The sequence below is a fragment of the Ursus maritimus genome, unplaced genomic scaffold, assembly GCF_017311325.1.
Source record: "Ursus maritimus isolate PB19 unplaced genomic scaffold, ASM1731132v1 scaffold_19, whole genome shotgun sequence".
Classification (NCBI taxonomy): Eukaryota; Metazoa; Chordata; class Mammalia; order Carnivora; family Ursidae; genus Ursus; species Ursus maritimus.
The window spans coordinates 25,926,767-25,950,228 of record NW_024424341.1 but is presented as its reverse complement, the minus strand read 5'-3'; the positions used below and the strand labels follow the sequence as shown (position 1 = coordinate 25,950,228).

General features: G+C 49.5%; 1 protein-coding gene across 1 annotated transcript in view; it reads right to left on the bottom strand.

Moving 5' to 3' along the window:
• Positions 1-23,462, bottom strand: part of ZFHX3 (zinc finger homeobox 3) — a 157,047-nt gene that overhangs the window by 35,613 nt on the left and 97,972 nt on the right. The window contains exon 4 of the mRNA XM_040633092.1: positions 9,170-9,285. Within this exon, the coding sequence (XP_040489026.1) occupies positions 9,170-9,285 (116 nt within the window). The remainder of the gene's footprint in view (positions 1-9,169; positions 9,286-23,462) is intronic.

The window sequence follows — 23,462 nt, the reverse complement described above, 5'->3', positions numbered from 1 at the left end:
AAGGCTGCTTAACTGTACTGACTGGAGCTCCCAAAAGGCCATCCCACAATTCGATTTCAAGGCACCTTGCTCCCTTCTGTATCAGGTTTGAGAAGGAACCACCTTTACAAAACAGAGGCACCAGCTACCACCTTTTAGACCAACACTAGCTGTCAGTGTATTTAATAACTTCTAGACACTGGGCCGCCACCATGAGCTTGGATGTGTGCCAGAGGCTGGGGACCCCAGGGGCCATGCCCTGACTCCACTTTGAGGTATTAGTCAGCCTGCCCGCTTCTGGCCTCTTGTCAGCTCCCCTAAAGTATCCTGGCTTCCTCTGGCACAGCCTCCTGTGACCGTGGTCACAGTGTCCTTGAGGATGGACAGCCACGGTCGGGGGCTGTGTAGGGGCTGCACTATCACTCTGCCCCCTGCTTAATTACAGGATTGTGAGGACCAGGGATTTGGAGAAAACTAGGGTGGAAAGCACCTCAGAGACCCTTGAACTGACAGAGGAAAAAGTCTAGAGGTGTAAGATGTAGGTCAAAACAAGGGGGCAATGTGGGTCATTCAGAGACTAGGCCAAAGTTAATTAACAGAGGTTCATCCGGCCCCCATCAAATCAAACATTAATTAGGTTAGTTAGGGTCTCTGAGCCCCAGCACAGCACAGATTCCCCGAGACTGGAATAAAACAATACTCTTCCAGTTTTTTCTCTGTTCCAAGCCTATCTTCCTAAAATACTCCTAAATTTTCGGAATGAAAGTGAACTTGTGAACATGAACACATAAAATCCAGGTCCAGCACGGTGACAGACACCAAGAGCTCTGAACTGAACTTCTCAGCACCGTTTCAAATCAACTTCCCCCATGATCTGCCCAGGGTTGTTTTGGGTTTCGTTCTTTCTTTCTTTCTTTGCTAGTTCAGGTTCGGCAGGACAGTGTGAGAATCTGTACTTGGGGAAGAAAGACATCATCTCTCAGGTCCCTGCAAGGATGGAAAATGGCAACGATTCTCCACTTTCCCGTGTGGGTTTAAAGGACCAAGAGGACCGGAAAGGTCTGCGTCTTGGTATTCTGCTCAGTACAGAGAGAGGGGAACCCCGAACGTGTTTTCATCCATGCTCCTCTCGGTACCCATTGAATCCCGCATGCGGTTGGCTCAGAGCATCCCGAAGGGCTGGGACACACCATCTGTGCGAAGGGCCGGGGATGTGGCTCTAGCGCCCCTGCAGGGATTCCTCCAGAACGGCCGTTTCCCACAAGCTGTTTTCCTATGACCGAGTTCCCTTTATACAAAGGCCTCAGCCGCCCTTGCTAGGCAACAGAGCGCAGCGGCTTGCAGCGCTGACCACGTGCTGGTTCCCAGCCTGGCTGTGTGACCTCGAGCATCTGACGTGACTCCGCTGAGCTCAGTCTCCTCATCTGTCGGTGGGATCGCAGTGTCTACTCACAGGGTTTCTGTGAGGTGGGCGAGAGAGATCAGGCATACAAAGCCTACCACAGAGTCCCGCACACAGCAAGAGCTTAAACACTGCTTGCTCTGGTTTCATTTTTAGAAATATCTCTGGGAAATAATATGGGCCCGTGAGAGGCCTGGTTTTTAAAAACGCACAGATACCCTGCATTTGCCGTGTCTACATATTAACATGGAGCAATTCCACTAACCCACAGGTTTGATGTTGAAAAAGCAGTAAAGTAGAAGGACTTGGACTTGAAAATGTTTGTGGCCACGTTACTTCACCAAACTGATTGTGAATGAAACACCCAAACAGTATCAGGCTCTTGCTAAGTGCTGGAGATTACAGAAATGAATGGATGCCCCGGTGGGGAGAGATGACGAGGCAGAGCACAGACGACTTTCAGGGCGGTGGAAATAGAGAATGTGATATAATGATGGATACGTGTCAGCATACCTCTATTTAAACCCACAGCATGTACAACACTAAGACTGAATCCTAAGATAAACCACGGCTTAGGGTAGTCATAGTTTTTCTGATGTGTCAACGGTTCATCACTGGTTAAACAAAAAAGTGCCATTCTGGTGAGTGATGGTGACTATGGGGGGAAGCTATGTATGTATGTGTGGGGGGCAGAGGGTATATGGCAAATCTCTGTACCTTCCTGTCAGTTTTATTGTAAACTTAAAACTGCTCTAAAAAAGGGAAGTCTTATTGAGCAAGCAAACGAGAATGAATGAATGCCACAAAGTTCAGATCATAAAGAGCTCATGTTTTTCAAGTCTTCTCCTCCAAACTTCGCATAAGAAGAGAAAGCTACCATGTTATGTGTTCTTTAGCTTTACGATGTGGGGAACAGATCCCTGACCCACAAGGCCCGTCGGGGTCTGAGCACAGATCTGGCACCCAGGTGCTCACCATCTACGTGTCATACTTCTCCAGCCTACAGAACAGAATGTTGGGCCGAGAAGAACGTAAGAGCCTGATGAAAATGCTCAGATACCCCTGAGAAAGGCACTGTGGTGGGGTTTTTTGTTTTTTAAATCATGATCATGATTCTAGTAACAGAGGTGCTTCTCCCATCAGCACAAAAGCTCAAACCGAAACAAAGCAAGATTCACATGGCCCCTTTGCAAGAGTAATATGCAAATCTATAAGGTGTTTTCTGTAGTGATGAAAAATGATTTGCTCCTTAATCTACATCTCCACTGCCCTTTATCTATACCTTGATGAAAATTCTCATCACACTGTACCACGGTTATGTGATTACATACGGTGTCCCTTCTAGAAAGTGAGTTCCTTACTTTTTTGCATATCCCGTATCTGCCTTAGATTATCTCCGCTAATTTTGTTACTGCATGCAAAAATATTTGCTCAATTGATGTGGTCCCTTTCCCTCTCTTACAATTTACAGTATAAATTCTCAAAGCCAAGACCTCTGAATTACTGGAATTCAGGCGAGTCCAGATATACACCACACCCTATATCTATTTTTGCTTCCCAACATAAAAATAGTTCGAATGGTTTGTTTCCAATTGTGAGGCAGAATTCTGCCTGCAGTGACTTTAAGCAGCCAAGTTATACTGAAAGAGGCCTGGAAAAAAAGGAGGGTGGGGAAGGGAGGTGGGGGAGGGGAACAGAGGACTCTGGAAAAGCCCACGTAGCTGCACAATTCCCATCCGTGTGTGAAACGTAAAACCAAAAACGGTTTCCGTTGGCGGGAATGCGAACCACAAAGGAGCCATGCGAGCCAGGCTCCCAGCATTCCCTCACACACACCCTACTGCAAAGACAAATTTACTTTTGGGTGAGGTAGAAAAATGGAACCAAATGCCAGAAGAACAGAGACTCAGGCTGAAATGACTTCTATAGAGGTATGGCAGTGTGGTGAACAGCCTCGTTTCTAGCCAAAACAGGGCTGGGATGGGTAGCCACTCAAAGGCCCCCACAGCAATCTCCAGGGGCTCCTCCCTTGATGTCCTCATCACACGGGGCTTGGACAACACAGTGTGACGCACCCCAGTCACACAGGACCAGGTGAGAGCATGTGGAGCTCTGATTCCGCACTAAAAAAGGCGGCCTGGGACAGTCCGACCCTCATGGAAAAAAGCCGAAGGGGCCTATCTGAATTCGGTGCAGGCTCCTGACCCATGCCATCGCACCTGGTGGGACGCTAGGGAAATCGGCAAGTTACCAGCATTCCAACTTTAGGAATTAAGATTCTCCAAGATGCTCCTGTACAACCCTCAATTATATTTTTAAGGAATTCCAGAACTTCGAGAACCTGTTTAGTCCAAACCTGCCATTCTACAGATTTTGAAACTGAGGACCAGAGACCTGAGGTCATGCAGCTCATCTCAGCGGCAGAACCAGGCCTCGAGCCAGGAGCTTCTGACTCCTCGCAGGCCAATGCTTCGTCTTTTGTCCTAATGGACTCAATTTAGGGGGGGGGGGGAGGTATTTTTTCAGCCCCTTTCCATTCTGTCACAGACTACACTTTAGGCACTCAGTTCCCCATACAATGGCATCCCTATTTATACAAAGCTGTAAACAACAGGGAGAAGAGGGGGAGGGCTGGTAATAGATTTCCACCAGGATGTGCCTGACCTGCTTTTTTTCAACCTCAGTAATTAGAAAGGCAGTGGGTCTGTAGGAATTATTCATATGCAGCAAGAGCCGTACACTATACATTTATGTTAAACATGTCAAACCCGATTGAAATCATGCCTGCCAGCACCATATTCCATAAACACACTTTCCCCTCTCAGTCGCCCAGACCTTGCCGGCCCGTTAATACCTCCTTTAACAGCAATCTTCCCGAGATTCAAATCAGGGGCGCTCCACTGCACTAATTGCTCTGTGTTAGGTAAGCATCATGGATCTAAAAAAAATTAATAAAATAAAATCCCTTCAGGCCATTCCCCTAGAAAAACAACACTCAAACTACAATTCTAACTCACAATTTTCTAAAACTACAGACACGGACATCAATTAAGGATTTGTGCAGCATTATCATGTTGGTGTTTTCAGTTGGGCGATGGCCCCGTCTTTGTGTTTTAAAGCACCAGCACCCCCTGGTCTTCTTGTCTCAAATTAGCTTAACTAGACCCAGTTTAGTGCTCTGTGGCTGGAAACCATGGCGGCTACAGGATTTAAATAACCATCTTGCTATGATTCTTTGCCAAGAGTTCAATTTTTTCCCCTAATTATTGGTGATAAAGCATCACATTAATTGTATATCACTTAATTTATAGCAATTAACGGTTGATTGGATAATCACTGCATTAATTACTGTTCAGTTGCCGACACTGGGGCCTCTTCACTCTAGAACACACACTTTTAAATCCACACTCCTAAAAGAGAACGAGGGATCATTTTCATGTTTCAAAAGAAAACCACAAAGTTGGACGGTGGAAATTGCTGCGCATTAGGGAAGAGACGTAGCTTCAAAGAACCTTCCTGCACCCTCCATTGGCCCACAAGAGTGCTTCACACTCACCCCGAATAGATGGGATCTCTGAAGGGTTGACCAAGGGCCACCACCTGCCATCATGGAGCCCTCAAGAGCCCACATCATGGAACCCAGGGTGTGGTGGCGGGTGTCACTCGTCCATGTTTTACAGATGAGATGCCCACGGCTCCAAGAGGCCAAGGCCATTCGCTGAGTGGTCCACTTCACCAACCTGCTTTCCGACTGAGCAAGACGTGGGCTTACTATGAGGTATATTCATGATGGACAATCCCACTCATTTTTGCACATCCAGCTGGCTGTCATGTTACTGTCACCGCTGTACAACTGTGGTCTCGAGAAGGCTACCCTCCATACTCAGAATGGAGATGAAAGCCAGATCGAATAATTCCACTGACAAATCCCATTCCTGGAGAGGTGGGACATTGTACCGGTACGAGCTCGGGCTCTGTCCTAAGCCGCAGGGCTGGTCTGCAAATCTGAACCTCGCTATGTACCTTTTGGCAACCTGCACGAGCTCAGCTGTCCCAGGCTCACTTCTCCGCACAATGGCAGGGGGTCTGGGGGGCGGGGAGGGGTTACTTACAACATCTGTCTCACGGAGTGAGGGGTGGGAACCCAGTGAAATAATGTGTGTAAAGCAGAGCTTCCCAACTCTCTCTCACATCGAGGCACACACAGAAAGCGACAGCAAGTGAGTATGGGCAGACGAAGCCAACTGAGCCCGGCTTCAGCAGCCCCCAGCCCCACCCGGGCAACTCAAAGGCTGGACAGGTCGGCAGCCGTGCCGCTGAGAGCCATCCCCGGCGTGCCTGCTGGCAAGGACCGCTGGGCGCACCAGAACGGAGCCTGGCGCCCAGGCGAAGTCAGTGTAGCCTTCGTAACAACTGCGAAGTGAGCGTAGCTGGGATGCGTCCTTTCACGGGTAGTGTGGCTCCTTCTGAGTATCTATAGCCGCACTGTCCAGATTTAAAGAGCCACCTTTCAATTCATTACAATGAAATAAAATTTAAAATTCGGTTCCTCAGTGGTACCAGCCACACTTCAAGGGCTTCACGGCCATCGTGGCTAGTGGCTGCTGCACCAGGCGGGGCAGCGGCGGAGCATCTTCGTCAGCCTGGGAGGTTCCGCGGGACAGCGCGGACCTATAGCAACGCTGTTCGGAGGACTGCGGCTCCTCCTGGAAGCCCGGGAGGACCGCTACGGTCCCTGAAGGCAAGGCCCATCGTCTCACGGAACCGGTGATCAGTGGAACTCTGCCCAGTGCTGCTGACCGTGGGACGGATGCTGCTCGGATTCAAGCCACCACCTTGCTTGCCTTGCTGCCACCTGAGGTCAAAGACCTGACACCTACATAAAAGAAGCCTGGAGAGGGTGACCAATGGACACCAAAAAGGAAATCAGGAGTCCCATTCCAGCATAAAAAAAAATGACTAAAAATTTTTAGTAAAGATTATCCTATTCCTGCACAAACCCCAAACTACATAATCAATAGCCGAGAAAATGTCAATTATCCAGGCTCATTTGAAATATTATTAATCTGCACCGTGAGCGGCCACTAATCAACAGTACAAATTGTGAAATCACTATTTATTTATTTCCTGGGAGGAAGCGCTCCCCATCACATTTAATCAGATAGGAACAGCTCAATTTAGGGCATAAAGGGAACAAACGCAGATATATATAGATATATATATATCTATATATATCTATACATATATTTTTCTTAAAAAAAAATAGTAAGGATCCCAAAGAAAGCTGCGGAGAGGTTGCTGCCACCTGTATCGATTCCAAGATCAAATCGGCTCAAGTACCTTAATAAAGCCTGTCATTACACACTCAGACAACATAGACAAGATTATGCTTCGGGTCAAAAGAGGATCGTTTGCAGGAGTCAGGAAAGAGTTTTCCCTTCTCTCTTTACTACTATGCGACTGATAAGGGGCACCTCTGAGTTACTCACCCACGGTCTCGCTTTCTCTCTCCCTCATCTCTGGCTTCTGGAGATAAAGTATAGCCTGCTGCTTGAATGAACGAACGAACGAACGAGTGAGAAAGTGGGGCTTTATTAAAGACACTCATTCTTACGGCGCTTCCCAGCTGCCTGGCATGTCCACTAGCTCTGCGAGGACACACTCCCACTGAATTCAAAATGCTCCGAGTGCGATTTAGTTGAACCACCCTCAACAAAGCTTGCCCTGAACTGCTGCAAGAACTGGAGGAGCACATGCTACGTGCCTGGTACAGGGCCTGGCGCACAGTAGGAACTTTGCAAACGGCAGTCACGTCTTGGCACTGACTCGGTGTCCTTAGCGTGCAGAACGCAGGCATCGCCCACACATACTGTCACCACGATCCTGAGTTTTTCCGTGCTGTTCCCCCTCCACTCCTCGAAATTCCTAGAAGCCACAGGCTGCCCAGCGACACTTTCACATTCATTGAAAAGGCCCTGAAGAGAAACTGCTACTAGTTTTCCTCGGCTTATTCAACCAAATTATTAAAACAACAACAACATCAACAACAACAACAAAAACCTTCGTAATCTAGAGCTTCCTATATGCCAGGCACTGTTCGAAGATTCCCATATTCAAATAAGCCTCACTGCGGTCCTCTGAAAGGAGGTACTATTTTCAATCCCCATCTCAGGCGAGAAACTGAGGCACAGAAAGGTGAAGGCCACATAACTAGGAAGTGGCAGAGCCGGATTAGAAACCAGGGACCCAAACCATGCAAACAAAGGACAGATGGCCCGGAAGGTTACTCGGTCTTCCGACGGTGTGTGTGGAATCCTCTTTCCCAGGTCACCTCTATCCGCAAAGTCTGTGTCCATCTCACCCTGACCGTACAGCAGAAAGCCGGGTCTCGGTCTGTGTCAGGCAACACAGCACGAGCCTCCCCTGGGATGAAGGCCTCTGAGGAGAGACAGCCATGCCCTCCTTCCCGGCCCGCCTGCCCTTGCAAAACCCTTCCTGGGGTGCTCGGCCCCATCCCTCGGCATCTCTCAAGCGCAGGCCTCTGGCCACCGCAGTTCCGTTCACTCGGCTGCGGTGACACCCTGTCTCTGTGGCCCAGGAAACACTGAAAAGGCCCATCGCCTACTCCGCCCCATCCCTCCTGAAATTTGGAAGCTGTTAAGCTGCCTCTCGAATTTCTCTTTTACAGACTGAATAGCCCCAATTTCTTCAGCCTCTTTTCAGAGGCAATATTTCTCAGCCTTCAGTGAGCTTTCACTGCTCTCCTCTGGCCTCTCTCCAAGATTCTGTATCTTGTTTAAATAGTGAAGGCCAACATTGAACATGATTTAAGAACAGTCGTGCCTGGAAAAGTAACAAAGGCCCAACCAATACAGACTCCACAAAGTAAATATTTTCTCGAAAAAACACAAAGTATTACAATATTAATAATAGAAAGCAGTAAGAATTAGGTCGACCAAATAAAACAATTTCTGTTGCTTGTCATATCATTTCCTCTAATAACTGTGGTGGTTTCTGGGAGACTTATCCGTCCTGAGGAGTCTTCTCAGAAACAACTTTGCTCCTCCTCAAAAAAAAAAAAAACCTCAACTTTTCTTCTCAGTCTCAGCTCTTCTTTCCTCCAATACAGCAATCCTATCATCACGAGAGATGGCTGTTCCCCTTCTCACAACACCAAGTTTTCCAGAAATAGCACTTCCTTCCCTGCCTTCAACTTCTGCTTTTGGTAACACGTCCTTCTGCCTGGCTTCACCGCCTGCCCTACTTCGGGTGCGTTTCAGGGTGTGGGCGCTCGCCCTGGGGGCAAGGGGGCAATGTGCAGAACGAAGCCCACCTTCGCTACTGACGCCTTGGAGATTCGGCGGTGACCCCATCAAGGTGTACAGGGCAAACCCCTCCACTGGGCCTGGGCCTGGGGGTGGGGGGCTAGGCGACTGGGCCTTCAACAGAGAAAGACTCACATCAAGGGCGCCGCACAGCGAGCAGGAGCCACGGAAGAAACGTGAGCTCACCAACACAGAAGCCCCTGGCGTAGAGCCAGACACCTGGACGCTCCATAAACAAGCTGGTTTGGGGGCCATTTAGGAAACGCTTTAAAAAATTCTTTAATATAACCTAAGAGAAGGAGAATGAAGCAGACCACTCAAGAAAGCAAAACCCAAATCCTTCTCCCACTGCACAGAACCGACCGTTTTTCTGGGTAGATGAAGGATTTCATCTGCTCCCTGACTCGCCGGCCTCCCACTTGCAGGGGAGACGTGTCGGGGGCTGGGGGGCCGCACACACTACCTGTCCACTTGCTCTGCTCCTTCTCGCCTCCACTCTCCTGGTCTTTAGCAAGCTCCTCTGGATCAGCAGCCGTGTCACTGGGCCCTTCAACATCTTCAATAGCTTCTTCTGAAATAGAAGAAAAACAAAATGTCAAGGATCAAAAGTGGACAGAAGATAAAGGACTCCTGGCTCCTACTCCAAAGAATCACCGACCACAACACACAGATGCCAACGACTGCCCCTCCTCTCTCTCCCCCGCGGCCCCCGAAAGCCTGACGGTACTTCGGACGTGCCGAGGTCTAGGTAAGCAGTGGGGCCTTCCTGTCCCCACTCACTGGTAGGAGACTGACTCGCCCGAGACGTGTGGACGTTAGGTATTTCCAGATGGATTCTGAATGCCTCATGTGAGCTCTTAATATTGGAAAGCCAATCCTGTTGAAGAAATAACTCCATCTAAATTCCTGAAGTTGCATGCAAGTCTTTTGCACTTGAAAATGCAAAAAAGGAGCCACATGTTGGCTCTTGCCTAGCCCCAACCCCAGCGCGTCCTGGACCTGAACTAGACCAGACCCTGCCGCTGACCCTTCAGAGGCTTCGCAGTGTGGGTGCACATGCCAGACCATGGTGGGAGGTGGTGTTGGTTTTTTGTTTTGTTTTTTTTTTTTTTTTAACAGTCACTCACGCCTCAAGGATCACAGAATATCAGTGATGGGATTTCATTAACGTGAAGAGTTCTAGAAAACAAACAACATCTGTACAAACAACATCTGTAGGCATGCCAGGCGTCAGTGGCAAGAAGCTAGATTTGTAGAGAAAGGGAAAAAAATTGCAAGAGAATCATATATTTTCCTTTTGAAGTCAGTCCATTCTTTACCCACCACTGGTTTAAAACTAGCCGTGGAAATTCTCTCCAGCTCAACCAACACATAACGCTTTGGGTGAAGACAGAAGAATGGTCATGTCCAACAGGAGCCTACTCCTGAAGTAAAATGCCACCTGTCCAAGTGGGAAGGAAGAAGCTAAGATACTCTATAGACGCTGAGGGAAAGGAGGCGGGACATTTCTGTCCCTATCTCCTGGCCCTCTGGGTCATTATCCAAAACATTCATTGAGAATGGGTTAAGTGAATCAGTAAGGCAGGCCAACTGAGGTGGGTTAATGATGACATTATTCGCAGACTTTGAGGAGCACACCTTCCTGGGATGAGACCCTGGCTGCCCACATCAACTGCCCAGGGCCGGCAGCAGCCCAGAAGCACGGGGACCAGGTATTGGACTTGGGGCTGTGACCAATGTCAGGCTAGGTCTCTGAAGCCACTACCCTACCTTTCAATGTTTCAGGTGTTACCCTCCCCAGCCCTGCAGAAAATAAGTTTCTAATTTTCATCACACAAAGGAAGTAAAAGGAGTTCAGAGTAAAATGACCTCAGAGGGTTTATAAAACATTTGAGGAAGAAAGTATCTATTTAGAGTCAGGTTCTCCTGATGCTTCCCGAAAAGACAATGGAAGTCCAAGGACTGGAAAACTGAACTTGGGGTCAGGGAACATTTTTTCTTCATTCCCATCAACAGGGGATTTATGAAGCAGTCATGGGGAACACAGATGAAATAAGAGAGTGCTTATTTTCGTCTGCAAGTAAGAGGACTCCATATCTAATTTCTGTATCTGTTAGTCTTACTGCATAAAGTTAAGAGCAAGTCTCACACCCACTGTTAGTTCAGAGAAAAATCAGGCAACCATGGTTTGAGGTCAGTCTGCTATACATTGCCACATTAACGCCACACATCGTTGAGTAGAGAAAAAAAGGTTCTACACAAGGGTGAGTTGAGAATAACAACCAAGTTACACGGTATGATGTGCGCCCGGTCTTCATTACGTGCAGGCAGAATGTTTGATGCACGTGTTTTACACTTTTGATAAAATTGTTCAACACTGTAATTACAAAATCCATCTTTGAACGGCGATACCAGAACTCAGTCCATCAATATTAAATTGGGTCTACCCAAAGGGGTGAGGGCGCTTAAAATATACTCATTTGCCCCAGTATATGCTGCGACACAAACTACCTGTAGGAGATATTAATCAAATTTGATTATGCAGAGATGGCTGACTGGCCCCTCCTCTCCACCTCACACACACACACACACACACACACACACACACACACAGTCACCTTACATGGAAAGAGTCTGACACCTACAAAGCAGACAAGACCCTGATGTGGCGAGCAGTGCCTGAGGTGCGGCTGTGCAGAGGAGGGAAGGAATTTACCCACTGGGAGGCCACCTCCAAGGCCAGCACCGCTCTCCTCCACATCATGTGGGCCGCGGCTGTCGGAGCAGAGCGTTAAGAACACACGGTCACTCTGGCACTGACCCCAGTTCTCTGAGCCTTTCCAAACAAATCTTACTCCGAAGATACAGAGTGTGAAGAATAAGCACATCGTTGACACGACGCGCAAGCAAACCGCACAGTGCTTTGTGAATGTTCCTGGAGCCCTCATCCTACGAGCCTCCTGGGTTCTTGGCTTTCTCCCTCCCTGCCCCACTACAAGCAGAAAAGTGAAGGCAGCTGAGTTCCAAGGAGAGGGCAGAGGACAGAGGTGAATTCAGGAACTTATTTTGTTTCTCTTCCCCCCCACCCCGTCCTTTTCTTCATTTTTAAGATTTAAATAACAAATCCTCTTCCTTTTCAGTTCCTAGGTTTAATGTTATCATTTGTCACTCATTCACTTAAAGGCTGTTAAATGCTTCGTGGAAGAAGAAATGATCAGGAAACTCCTAGACAGCTTCCTTTACAAGGAGATCAGAGTCCTCACCCCCAACTAAAAACCAGGTCCTGATCGGCCTAGCAGACACTTTCCTGCAGTTCCACCTATGACCTACAGGTGTCGCCCTCTGCAAGGCGAGGCCTGGAAAGGGCAGCTAGCTGCAGGAAGCAGACACTGTCTGGGCCGCCCAACCTGAGCATGTGGAAATAATATACGTCTTCAAGTGAACTGTCTGGTCCTGGGGAAATAAAATAGGACATTCATAAGCAGTTACACCATCTGTCTTTATACCATCATCATCAACAGCAAGAGGAAAAATAGCTCTTTAAAATGGATGAAAGCCCAGGCTGACAGTAACCAGAAAACTGTAAGCTCTGAATACCAATAAAGGTAGAGAAATGATGAAAAAACAGAGATACAAAGTATGAATTTGCCTGGACAGCTCAGACCCACAATGCTTTGTGGGCAGGGTATGTTTTATTGGTCCCCAAAACCTAAAGAAACCCCAACTCACGAAGACCCAGGCCTTGGGCACCCAAGGAAGAGCCTGGTCTCCCTGTACCGGAACCACGTGGGGACCAGGGGAGCAACGGCATCCACACTCTGAGCCCCTGGGGCTGGTTACCGAGCCCTTATTCCCCTTAGGAATGTGTATTTGACACCCACGTGCTGATTGAGCAAGGAGCGGGGAGGGTAGTTTCTCACAGACCACAGATTGCATTTTCCACCCGTGAAGTCGGTGGCAACTGGCCGGGGTCATTACGGAAGTTGATTTTTGTTTTTTTTCCTAAATAATATCGGCTACTGACAGATGGTGGGAACAAGCGAAGACTTGATGGATCCACGATCTGGTTTTATCTGGAAAATCCTATCTTTCCCTGAGTTGACGAAGTTGCTTCCCTTCCCTAAGACACACAGCAGACACTGTGTCACTTTTATGGCTGAAATAGACAAATGAAAACCATCTTTTCCCCAGGAGTTTATATACTATTTCAGAACCAAGCAGAACACACCAGGAACGTTTTCTCAAGGGCACAGCCAGGGCCGAGGTGAGGAGGTCATCTCTGCTCTCTATGCCCTGCCTGCTCCTGGCAGGGGCATCAGGCCCAGCACAAGCCAGGTAAGAATGTCTGCTTTTTAGAAGACTCTAGAGAAGGTGCCTCTACAACCCCTATAGCAGAAGCGACAACCCCTACAGCAGATGGTATAAAGCAGAAGCGACCCCACGGTGGCCCTCAAACAAGGGCATCCCTCCTATTTGAATGTATTTTCCCGTTAAAGGGCTAGGAAACCGGAAGCAAATCCTGAGTAACTGTGAGGGCTTCCTGGTATCCTGGTATCCCTTCCGCCTTCAACCTCCACACAGAACAGTGGCTGCGGGTCTTTAAACAATCGGTTTCCATCACTGCCTCCTTTTTACAACCGCTTCTCCCAGACAGCACTTACTAGCGCTCGGGCCAAAGCCAGCCTGCTCGCCCCTGTCTTCTGGCCGCGCACACAGCCCTCAGCTGTGAGAACTGCCGCGGATGAATATATTCTGAAAGGGAAGGGTTCCTGGGGCACCTTAGGTGTTCGAGGTGATGATACCGTGGCCAAGAACACTTCCCTTCAGTCAGGGTGGTTTTGCTCACCACACATGCAAACTGTTCTCTGAACACACCTTATACTTCGCGTGTTGGCGAAGGTGACCGCACGATTCCCCACCGTGCGGGGAGATCTGCTCCCGAAGGAGGTGTGCGTGCCGGCTGGCAGCCCCGTGGTGATGTGCAACAATCTCAGGAACAACCTGGAAACTGGTGTGTGAGAGGAGCACGGGGCAGAAGCGAGAACGGAGGTGGCATCATGGTCAAGTCAGCACTCACCGCCACCGCACGCATCTCCCCTGCGTGTTACACAAGAAAACGTGCCGGGTGCCGAAAACACAACCCTGCTCACCGAGTACCTGGGGCCGCGGGCCACGCCCACCGCGTGTCCCTCACTAACCGCTCTCAGACCTGAAGGAAGGGGAGTCGGTCAATGACTAAGACGAGTCCCTCCGATCCTAACTCTTTAACAGGATGACGTGGACCAATTCAAACCTTCCCCCCAAATCTGATAAAGCCCCCGGAGTGCCTTGATGTGACAGAAATTTGGAAATTCTCCTAAGAATCAGGGCTGTACCCCAGGCTCTCAGGCGATCGTGTTGCTTAAATAATACAATGATCCGGGATCCCTGAAGAATGAAATTGTTCTTTCCTTCTTCTTTGGGGTGAGCCATATTTGAGGGTGGGGGTGAAATAAAGTGCGTTCGCCTGTCGGCAGGCTCAAGAGCCGAGAAACATTAGCTGTCATGAACCACAATCAAATCAGGTTTGAAATATTTAGCAGTGGCTTGGAAAATGCGGTGGTGCAGCTCTGACAGGCGAGATGTGCACAGACACCCACTTTCCATTATAATGGAAATATCAGGCCTGTTCTGAATATGTATAACCCAGAAAAATGTATTGATTTTTCATTCGGCATTAAAAAAAATGAAATAGCCTGCAGCTGTCAAAAGCCTTTTGTTAAAAGCTCATCTTTCCTGGAATGAGGTTTACCAGAAACAAGTTTTAATTGTATATAGGACCTCTTCTTTGAAAAACAAAATAACCAATCTGCCTACTTTGAAGATAGGGTTAAAGCTTTTCCGTTCTCCATTTTCAACCTAATTAACCAAGGACAACCACAGAAGCAAGCGAGAAAGGCCTGCAACATGAGGACCATCAGGAGTACCACGGAAGGTGGCAGCCACTCATGCTGGGGTCTCTTGGTGCGTAGCGGGTGGGACTCCGTGATCGTGTCCTATCCTCTTGTTCCTGTAAGTCCTGTGCAGGCACTGCACTCTGTGGCTACAGACTCAGGGTAGGACCCTGTGACCACTCTGCTGGCCTTTTGAAATGTTGGCTGGCACAACTGGAACACAAGGGCAGAACACTCCAGTGTGCCCAATCCCACTGGCCTTCTGTTATCCACATGGAACCTCTGAGGCCTGTACCTCTTCTTCGGAATGTGCATGATTTTGCAATTACAGGTCAAATCAAATCCCACCATATAAAAGATGACTGCTAAGGTCTAGACCGCTTGCTTCTAGTAAGATCCAGTGTGTTAAAAATTGTGCTACAACAAAAACTTCTAACAGGATATGATCGACAATGCTGACAGACACATAACCCTGTTGCTCCCAGCTCTTCAGCCCTAGTCTTGTCCTCCTTCTCCAAGCCTAGAAGGAAGAGGTAAATGGTAGCGACGCTTGTGACTGACTATGCCGTTCTCCCTCCGTGACATTTTGGCAAGTATGATCTCACTGAATGGTGACCATGGGTCTGACCGGGAGGGGACTTTCCATGTGCCCTGGGCTTCTCCCCAACTGCACAGTAACCCCTGGATCCAGGATGCAATAATCCATTCTTGGATTTTCTCCCCCAAACACCCCCAAACACATTTTCTCCAACATTGACTCCAGGGTTTTATTCCAGTGGTGTCTCTTGCCAGCCCTGGCCATGTGGCTAGAGACTGCATGAGACACAGCTTCGAGCGATTAGGTTTTCTGGTCGACAATACCACAGTCCCAGAAATCTGCCCTTCAATGAAGGTGGTTTGGCTTACCACAAATGCATAGCATTCTCTTAACACACCTTATACTTAGCATCTTGGTATAGGTGACTGCATGTTTTCATGCTGTCACGTGGAAGAGGAAACTTAAAATCTCCCCTGAAAGTTCCTTGTGGGTAATCACCTGAGTATTACTTTTAATTGGAGGCAAAAGTGGTCCATTCTACTATCTACATCTTAACACAGTACAGATTACTTGACGGAAATGCCAAATCGTAAGACGAAGGGTCCAGGAATCCAAACTGATGCTGGCCAGTGGAACATTTTGAAATACAACTACCCTAGTCTATGAAGGAAACTTAAAGGGGCAAAGGATGAGGACGGGGTGTGCCGGAGGGGGGCGGTGTGTGAAGCAGGCAGGGGCTCCAAGGCTGCAAGCCTAGAGCGCTCGCGCTCATTTAATTCATCGGAAGTGTAATATGCTCCCAACCTCCTCAGGATAAGACACCATTTCTTTTCCAACAGACGTGAGGACACACAGAGATGACAGGCAAGCTGGCCCCCCACACTCCCGCTTGCCCAGGCCTCTCCGAAGTCCCTCTCTTGCACAGGATCTACGGGACACAGCACGGGAGAGGCAGAGGGAGGCCTCCCCTCCAGATGGCCCCAGTCTCCAGCCCTGTCCATTTTCTTACCAACCTAAGCTCCGTGCCAGGCTGGGCCAGCCAGCCAAGGCCCCTTCTCTACCAGCTGGGGACAACAGCCCGGGGGGTCAGGCCCGGTGCCCTGGTGGGGAATTTTCCCACCCTGGTCGCTTTTCAAAAAATGTGGCCAAGGTGCTAACCAGTTGTTTTAAACAAAACTGCCCCGTCGAAGGTCATGTTTTTACACGTGGATTTCAGTCCTCCGAGGGAAAAGGGGACGGGAGCAGGAGGGGAAGTGGGGGACAGACTTCGCTGGAGACACACTCCCTTCCTCCAGGGATGAGCTCTTGTGCACGCCGATCCTTTCCGGGATCATTTTGCCACAAGACATCTTGGCCGACCACGAGGTGTTCGTTTACCAAATACACCTGGGGCCGCAGTGCCTGGAGTTTCTGGACAGAGCCTGAAAGGTGGTGGAGGCCTGCCAGCCCTTGGAGAGGGCCTCGGGAAAAGCTCTACAGGAAAACCCAGCGCTGAAGGACCTCGGCCTCCTCACTGCCTCCACCCTGACCTCGTTTCCCGCCGCCACCCCCCGCGACCCTGCCTTTTGGCACCAGGCTTCAAGAATCAACACGCTGAAGGCAACTCCGCATATTATTAAAATGAATAATTGGAGAATAGAGACCATTTATGCTTTTGTATATTTGAAGATCGTGCCACTGTTTATAGAAACAAGAAAAATGGGGATCGTGTGGCAGGAGGGAGCCTGGGAAGGCCGGGCGTGCTGCAGCCTGCGTGCGCAGCCCCTGCTGGGTGAAGCAAGGTCGGCCTCAACAAGAACACGAGCCTGGGGGGAGTCTCTCTCCCTTCGCTTTGTACTTAACATCGCCTCTGCCTTGTGCATTGATGGGAGGGGGCATCTTACGGGTCCAAAGGGGCCGCGGCCTGTGGAGGCCTCCCAGAGAAAACGTCCCCTCCCGGAGCTGCCCTCCCGAGCGGACAGCAGAGCGTGCCCAAGTGCGCGGTGGAAACTGCTGGGAACTGCTGTGGTTGTGCAGGGACGGATGGGTCCTGCCGTCTCCCCTCTCCCGGGCAGGCCGCTTGGTCCATCTGAACAGTCTGTCAAAACCGCGCTAAAATTCAGGGGGTGGGTGGGGGTCAGGGGAGGAGAGAAAGGGAGGAACCGCCTAGAGCCAGGATAGCAACAAGTTCCATTTATCTGTGTTCTTAGCAAAAGCACCTGGGTTGCCCCCTGCGGAAATGCAGAAAGGATGAAAGCCAATGTGCGGTGACAAAGCACACGGACTAAATATGTCCGCTGACTCGCCTGGTGGCTGTTCACAGGAGAGTTTGCGCGCGCTCGCTCTCTCTCTCCCTCTTTTTTTAAATAACTGAAAGATGTGAGTTCCCGTGTGTGAAACACAAACCCAACCCTGAGATGGTGTCGGAATCCACACCGAACGAGAAACCCCGCTCTGTCCCAGAACTCCGAAGGAAACTGAATTCAGCGGGGATTAGCTCCCTTGGATTTCCAGAGCCAGGACTGCGGCTCTGCTTTCACACATGAAATGTAAAAAGGCAAATTCCCCGAGCATGTTTGTAGCCGAGCGTGATGTGATTGTGTTGTCATTTATGGGAAATAATCGCAGACCCATCTCTCCCCGTCCCCCCCATTTTCCAGTCCAAATAACCATGAAAAATTACACTTCAATGTCAGGGCGACGACAAAGGAGGCGCGCTCTCTGGGAGCTCAGCGGATTTGCAGGGGTTTTTCCTTTCTTTGGACAAAAACTACCTTCAATTGTACTTCATTTAAAACGTGATCTAACAAATGCATTTTGACAAGTTCCTTTCTCTCTTGCTCCTTTCTTTCAAACAGTATTTTGCACAGTTTAACCTCATACCAAACTGGAATGTTCTGGAAAGAAGAGGCATGCAAAAGAGAAGGCCCTTGAAACCAAGAAGGGTGTTTTATTTCCCCCTCTGGTAAAAACAAGTCGTGGAGGAAAATAACAATTCTAACTCAGTACGCTTCTGAGAACGCGCAGAGGAGGAGACGGAGTCAGTCACAGGGTCTTAACAACAGAGTATCTGATGGCAAAGGTGAGAAAAGTCAAGGTTAGTAGAAAGACAGCCTTGATGGAGGAAGAAGGGGCCTCGTTCGCTTGCTCAGCACAACAGACCATTTCGGGGATTTGGAAGCATCGTCTAAGGTGTCTGGAAGTACGGTCAGAATAGGGGTTCATGCCCCCACGGGATGCGGAAGGGAAGCCTCTTTGATGGGGTACCGCCTGCCTCCGAGGCCCCCTCCTCTACAGGAAAGGACATCTTTCACCCAAACAGATCTGCCTGAAAGCTTTTTAACATTCCAGGTGTGAGGCCTAAGCAGTCCCTACAAGCATCTGTCTTTCAGTAACACTCGGCTTGAAATAAACACTGCTGGGCTTCCATGGTTGGAGGGGAGAAGACAGGACAGATAAACACACATGAGTGATAGAAAGAGTGTAAATAAAATTTAAAAAAATTAACAGTTTCCATTAAAAAGACTGGTATCATCCTGAGTTGAAACGGACTTGGTGTGTCAGAGAGAGATCTTACACTTAAGGCAAAAAAAAAAAAAAGATCCTATTTATTTTTAATCGGAAAATGTTGGAAACACATGGGTGAAAAGAGTCGAGGAAAGCCTGTAAGTGTACTTAAGCATCTATATACAAATAAAGGTGTATGGGAAATGAACAGGATATACCGGAAGTAATATTAGATGGTGGTGATTAGAACCTAATGGGTCTAAGCGAGACCTTGCGGTATGGCTCTCGTAACAGGACCATCCAACGCTGATGGATGCAATCTAAACAGGACTGACAGCACCGCAAGGAAAGGTGGAGGGGAGGCTGTACAGACCCAAGGCTTTTACAACCCTGGGGAGACAGGAGGAGACAATGCCCAAGGGAATGATGGGCTGTGTGGGGCGAGGATATGCAAAAAAGCAAAGTGAAAGAGAAACAGGTGAGCGCTTTGTGGCTGGCCATCAAAACAAACAGCACCCAACCCAGAAAAATAAAGCTGTAGACTCCAGGAGTCGAAGTCACAGGCTGGCACAAACGAGGGGCTGGAATTCCCAGCCTATTCATGGCCTCAGTCTTATGCCCACGGTGCCCGAAGGGTCTGGAGCCTATTAAGGAACCAGCCTTGTCCCTGGGCAGCACAGGGTGCACGCAGAAGCGGCCGTCTCCTCCCGCCAGTGGACAGCAGCGGGTCGGCCTGCCTGTCAAGGAGCTTCATTCTGCATGATCATCAGCCACTTACATGCACAGCTGGTAAAACAAGCTGATTCATAAAAATAAAGCACAAACAAAGGCTTACACTTTCCAACCCAAATCTAGGAAACAGACATCAGGCCAACTTCGGGCAACGCCGCACCCAGAAAAGCACCAGCTAGACCTGTTCTCCTGTGGCCAGACCCAAGCATGCACGAAGACCGAAGCCCCCGCAGACGTAACAGCACCTGGAACCGCAGAAGCCCGTGCCAGAGACCCATGTGAACCCTGCAGATGGCCCCGAACGGAGTGTGACACCTCCACGCGCACAGGAGAGTCTGCAAGGTGCCTACCCCGTGTTCCCCGCCTGGCGCAGGCGGAGAAGAGCCCACCTCTGCCAGAAGCATTTACGGTCACACCGGAGACATTTAAGGATGCGTCTCCACGGGGAAAGTAAAAACCTGGGACGTTCTCCAAAACCATCAAGTCCCCCAGCACACTTCAGCCTGAAAAACCCACCAGCAGCAGCAGCGGCATGTTTTAGCTGACATTTCCTAGGAAATTGCAAAGAAAGTGCAGCAGGAAGCTGAGGGACTGAGAAAATCTGAAGGTTTATGTTCCAGAGCTTTCCTGCATCCATGTGAGGAAAAGCAGATGGGGCTGCTAAGTTGCTGTCATTTTTAACACGCCCCTTGTACAGCTCTTCTTTGCCCAAAGGGAGAAAGAAAATTCCTGGATCTTCTTCCTCCCTTTGAGAAACTTCCAAAGTTATGCCAGTGGTCGAATACAAAGCCTCTAGATTTTAAAAATTTGGATCTTGTTCAATGAAATGTTCTTTTTCTGAGGTTTGACAAAAGACCACCACCACCAGCACACCTGCCCTTTCACGATGATTTCAGCTACAGAGAGCCAACTCCAAATCTCCCGAGCTACTGACTGAACTCCAGACGCGGCCTCAGGACTGGGTGCATCTACGGGGTCTTTCCTCCCGTGAGAGCTTGCTTCCACCTGTGGACAGGCTGGCCTCCCCGCAAAGGGAGTGCAGTCCACCACCTGTCCCCAGAGTGACACCGTAAGGCATCTTAAGGCACAAAAATGCAGTCATAATTATCAAGGCAAACAACTCAATAAGAGAACTTAAATTCTAGACTCTTACCCATACTCTTTCATGGAGGGAACATTTGACAACTAACATACAAAACTGAAGGGAAAGAAAATGTTGTCAAGACACGAGAAGGTCACCGAGGATCTGGGCAGAAAGTGCAAATTCGGCGACCAAGAGTTGGACAGAGTCAAGAATAAGGGATCCGAGGCAACTGACAGCACACGGTCCTACTCCGCGCAAGTTAACTGTGGACGTTTACACGCTTCTGTGTGTGCGCTGCACCAGGAGAAAGGACTAGAAGCTCCTGGCAGGGAATACCTTCAGCCAGAATCCTCCCTGAACTTTGGAAGCAGAAAACTCTTCCTACGGTACACGGACCCTGGGGCAGAGAGAGAATATGGAAATGAAGCCTGCAACAAGTCCACAGGTTTGCTTCACTCTGTAAGGCCAACATTTGTGGCACGGAGGGGAAGCCAAGGTGCAAATGAAAAGTAGCCGAAACGCAACGCTGTCTTGAAGATGAGATCATTCAATGATGAGGAAGAAAAAAAGTGAATGATTTCTCATTTACCAAGCAACAATTTTAAATATCAAAAGGAGGAAGAGGAGGATTTAGACAGTAATCAACGGCAACTTTCAAAAAAAAAAAATCTCTATCTTTAAATTCAATATTAACAATGGCAGAAAAAAAAGGTCAATTTCTGTGTGAAAAGAGTCTACGAATTGACCCAACTCTTGGAAGACGCTGGGGACAAGTTGGAAGAACAGAACACTGGGCTTTTAAGAGAAAGGCACGAGTAATTTTGGAGGAAGAGCTACCGGCTGTTTGCAGAAACGTGGTCATCAGAGGTATCTGTCTTTGTTCCTAGGGATTTGGGGGAGCTGACAGCAAGCGCCTCAATTTTCCAGACCAGGAGACAGGGGCCTGGAGAGGGGTGGGGCTCGGAGCCCAAGGGGTCGGGAAATCCAAAAGAGGAAAAAGGAGACAGGTGGTCAAACCAGCAAAGAAAGAAGCAAAGGCCCGTGGAAAAGCTGGAAGGCTGAGGTAAATGGATTCTGAGAGTGGTACCGTAGCTGCTCGAAACAGCATCCAGCTTTTCTTTACATTCGGAGACAAAAGACCTAACAGCAAGGATAAAAATGGGCTCGCCAAGACCAAAAACCATCCCCTAAGAACCCAGATATCCATGTGTTTAGGCAAATGGTCTCCTGTTAAATTCCCGCCCCGTGGCAATGTGGTACCCAGAATAAAACCGTCGCACGTCAAGACAGAAACCCAGAGTTCTCGCACAACCCCACCACTCGCTCGTTCCTACTTTCTATCTCTCGTTCCTACTCTGTCCCTCTGTCCCTCTCTCCTCCCTCTCCTCTCCCTTCATGCTCTTTCTGGAAAGGGGTTGTTCCAGAAGGACTCCTTCCAAATGGCTCAGGGCAGAGCCCGGCAGAGATCTTCTGGATGCAGGGTGAGGTCCAAGGGGCTAGTGCGGCCCCGAATGCCTGCCGCAGAGAACTAGCAAAAGCCAAGTAATTGCTTTTTCCCTTCCACTAATAAGCTTTTCAGCAGAGGAAGAATTCAGCTTCCTGTAGTCAACAGACCCTTTTTTCCCTGCCTCTCCTCGCTCCAAATAATCTAAAGTGACTGCAATTTCAGTCCCGGCTCTCCAGCATTCAGCTGCACCGGCTGAGGTCAGAGGGTGTCAAGTGAGGGCTCTCCATTGCTTTTCGACTCTGCCTTCACGCTACCCATGCTTCTTTGTAACTGAGGCAACCTGCCTCCCCAGCCCAGCCATTATGTGTATTGCCGGCCCACGGCACACACGGACTTCAGTCGGGATTCCAGGAAATGTTTTTAAGGCCTAGAAAACACTTGGGGGGGGGGGGATCTCTTTGCTGTAAACAACTGATTAGTAATGACCAACTTGAGATGCTCCGGTGACCTGAGCCACTCATTTCCTGGTGTTGAGAAAATGCCTCGCGCTACAACATCTGTGTGTGTGTGGTGGTTAAACCATGCGGCTGGTCGTGTGGTTTTCGGTTTAGCTGAATGCCAATGACTTTGGTTGCTGAATTTGTTTCTGACGACGTTGCGACGCTCTCGTGCCGCTGGGATCTTCGAGACCGGCTTTGTGTCTATGGAACCGGCTGCAAGGGGGCTGCTTGGGGCAAAGTGCCCCACCCCCTCCCCGGCCTCATTTCCCAGATGAATGAAATGGGATTTGAATTAAGAAGGGCGGCACCCGCGCCTCCCCCTCCTCCGTCTTCATGGAGACCTAAGGGGAGCACAGACGGAGTGCAAGGCGAGCAAACAACTGGACAAAGGGAGATGGACTGAGTGAGAGGAAGAACAGGTGTGTGAAGGGACGGAGGGAGGTCCCGCAGGTGCCCGTCCCATGGGGAGGATGAACTGAGGGTCATGGCCAAGTGCACGAGGCCGGCTATGGGAAGAGCAGCTCCAGGAGGGGGAAACAGAGGCAGGTCTGCAAAGAGGCTGCTCACTGGGTCTGCAGCCAATGCCCGTGAGGTTCTGGAAGGGAAGGAGAGAAGGGGCGGTGCATCCAGGGAAGGTGTGAACACCTGCACACACCCCCACGGCCATCACACACCCAGAGGCGGTGGACGCTTACTTCCGGCTGCAGCCAGGCCTGTGATGGGAATTTATTTCCCTCAATTATGTGCTCTTGTCCCCAGTCTCAGTTCATCAGCACAGTGCAGCCAAGTCAATGAAAGGCTCCATAATGAAGTAATCACATGCACGGGGATGGCCCCGCACCTGCCCGCTGGGCCCTGAATCAAGCTGACATCGCCTCTCCAATCCCCCCAAGCCCATGTGCTCCCATGCTCCTTGTCAGGTCACCCCCATCCTGCCCCAGGAGGCTCCAGCCCGGGTGCCATTTTCTTGACCCTATCACAAATGCCCTGACTGCAAAGAGAAGAGGAAGGGACTAGCAAAGTGGGACTGATCAGT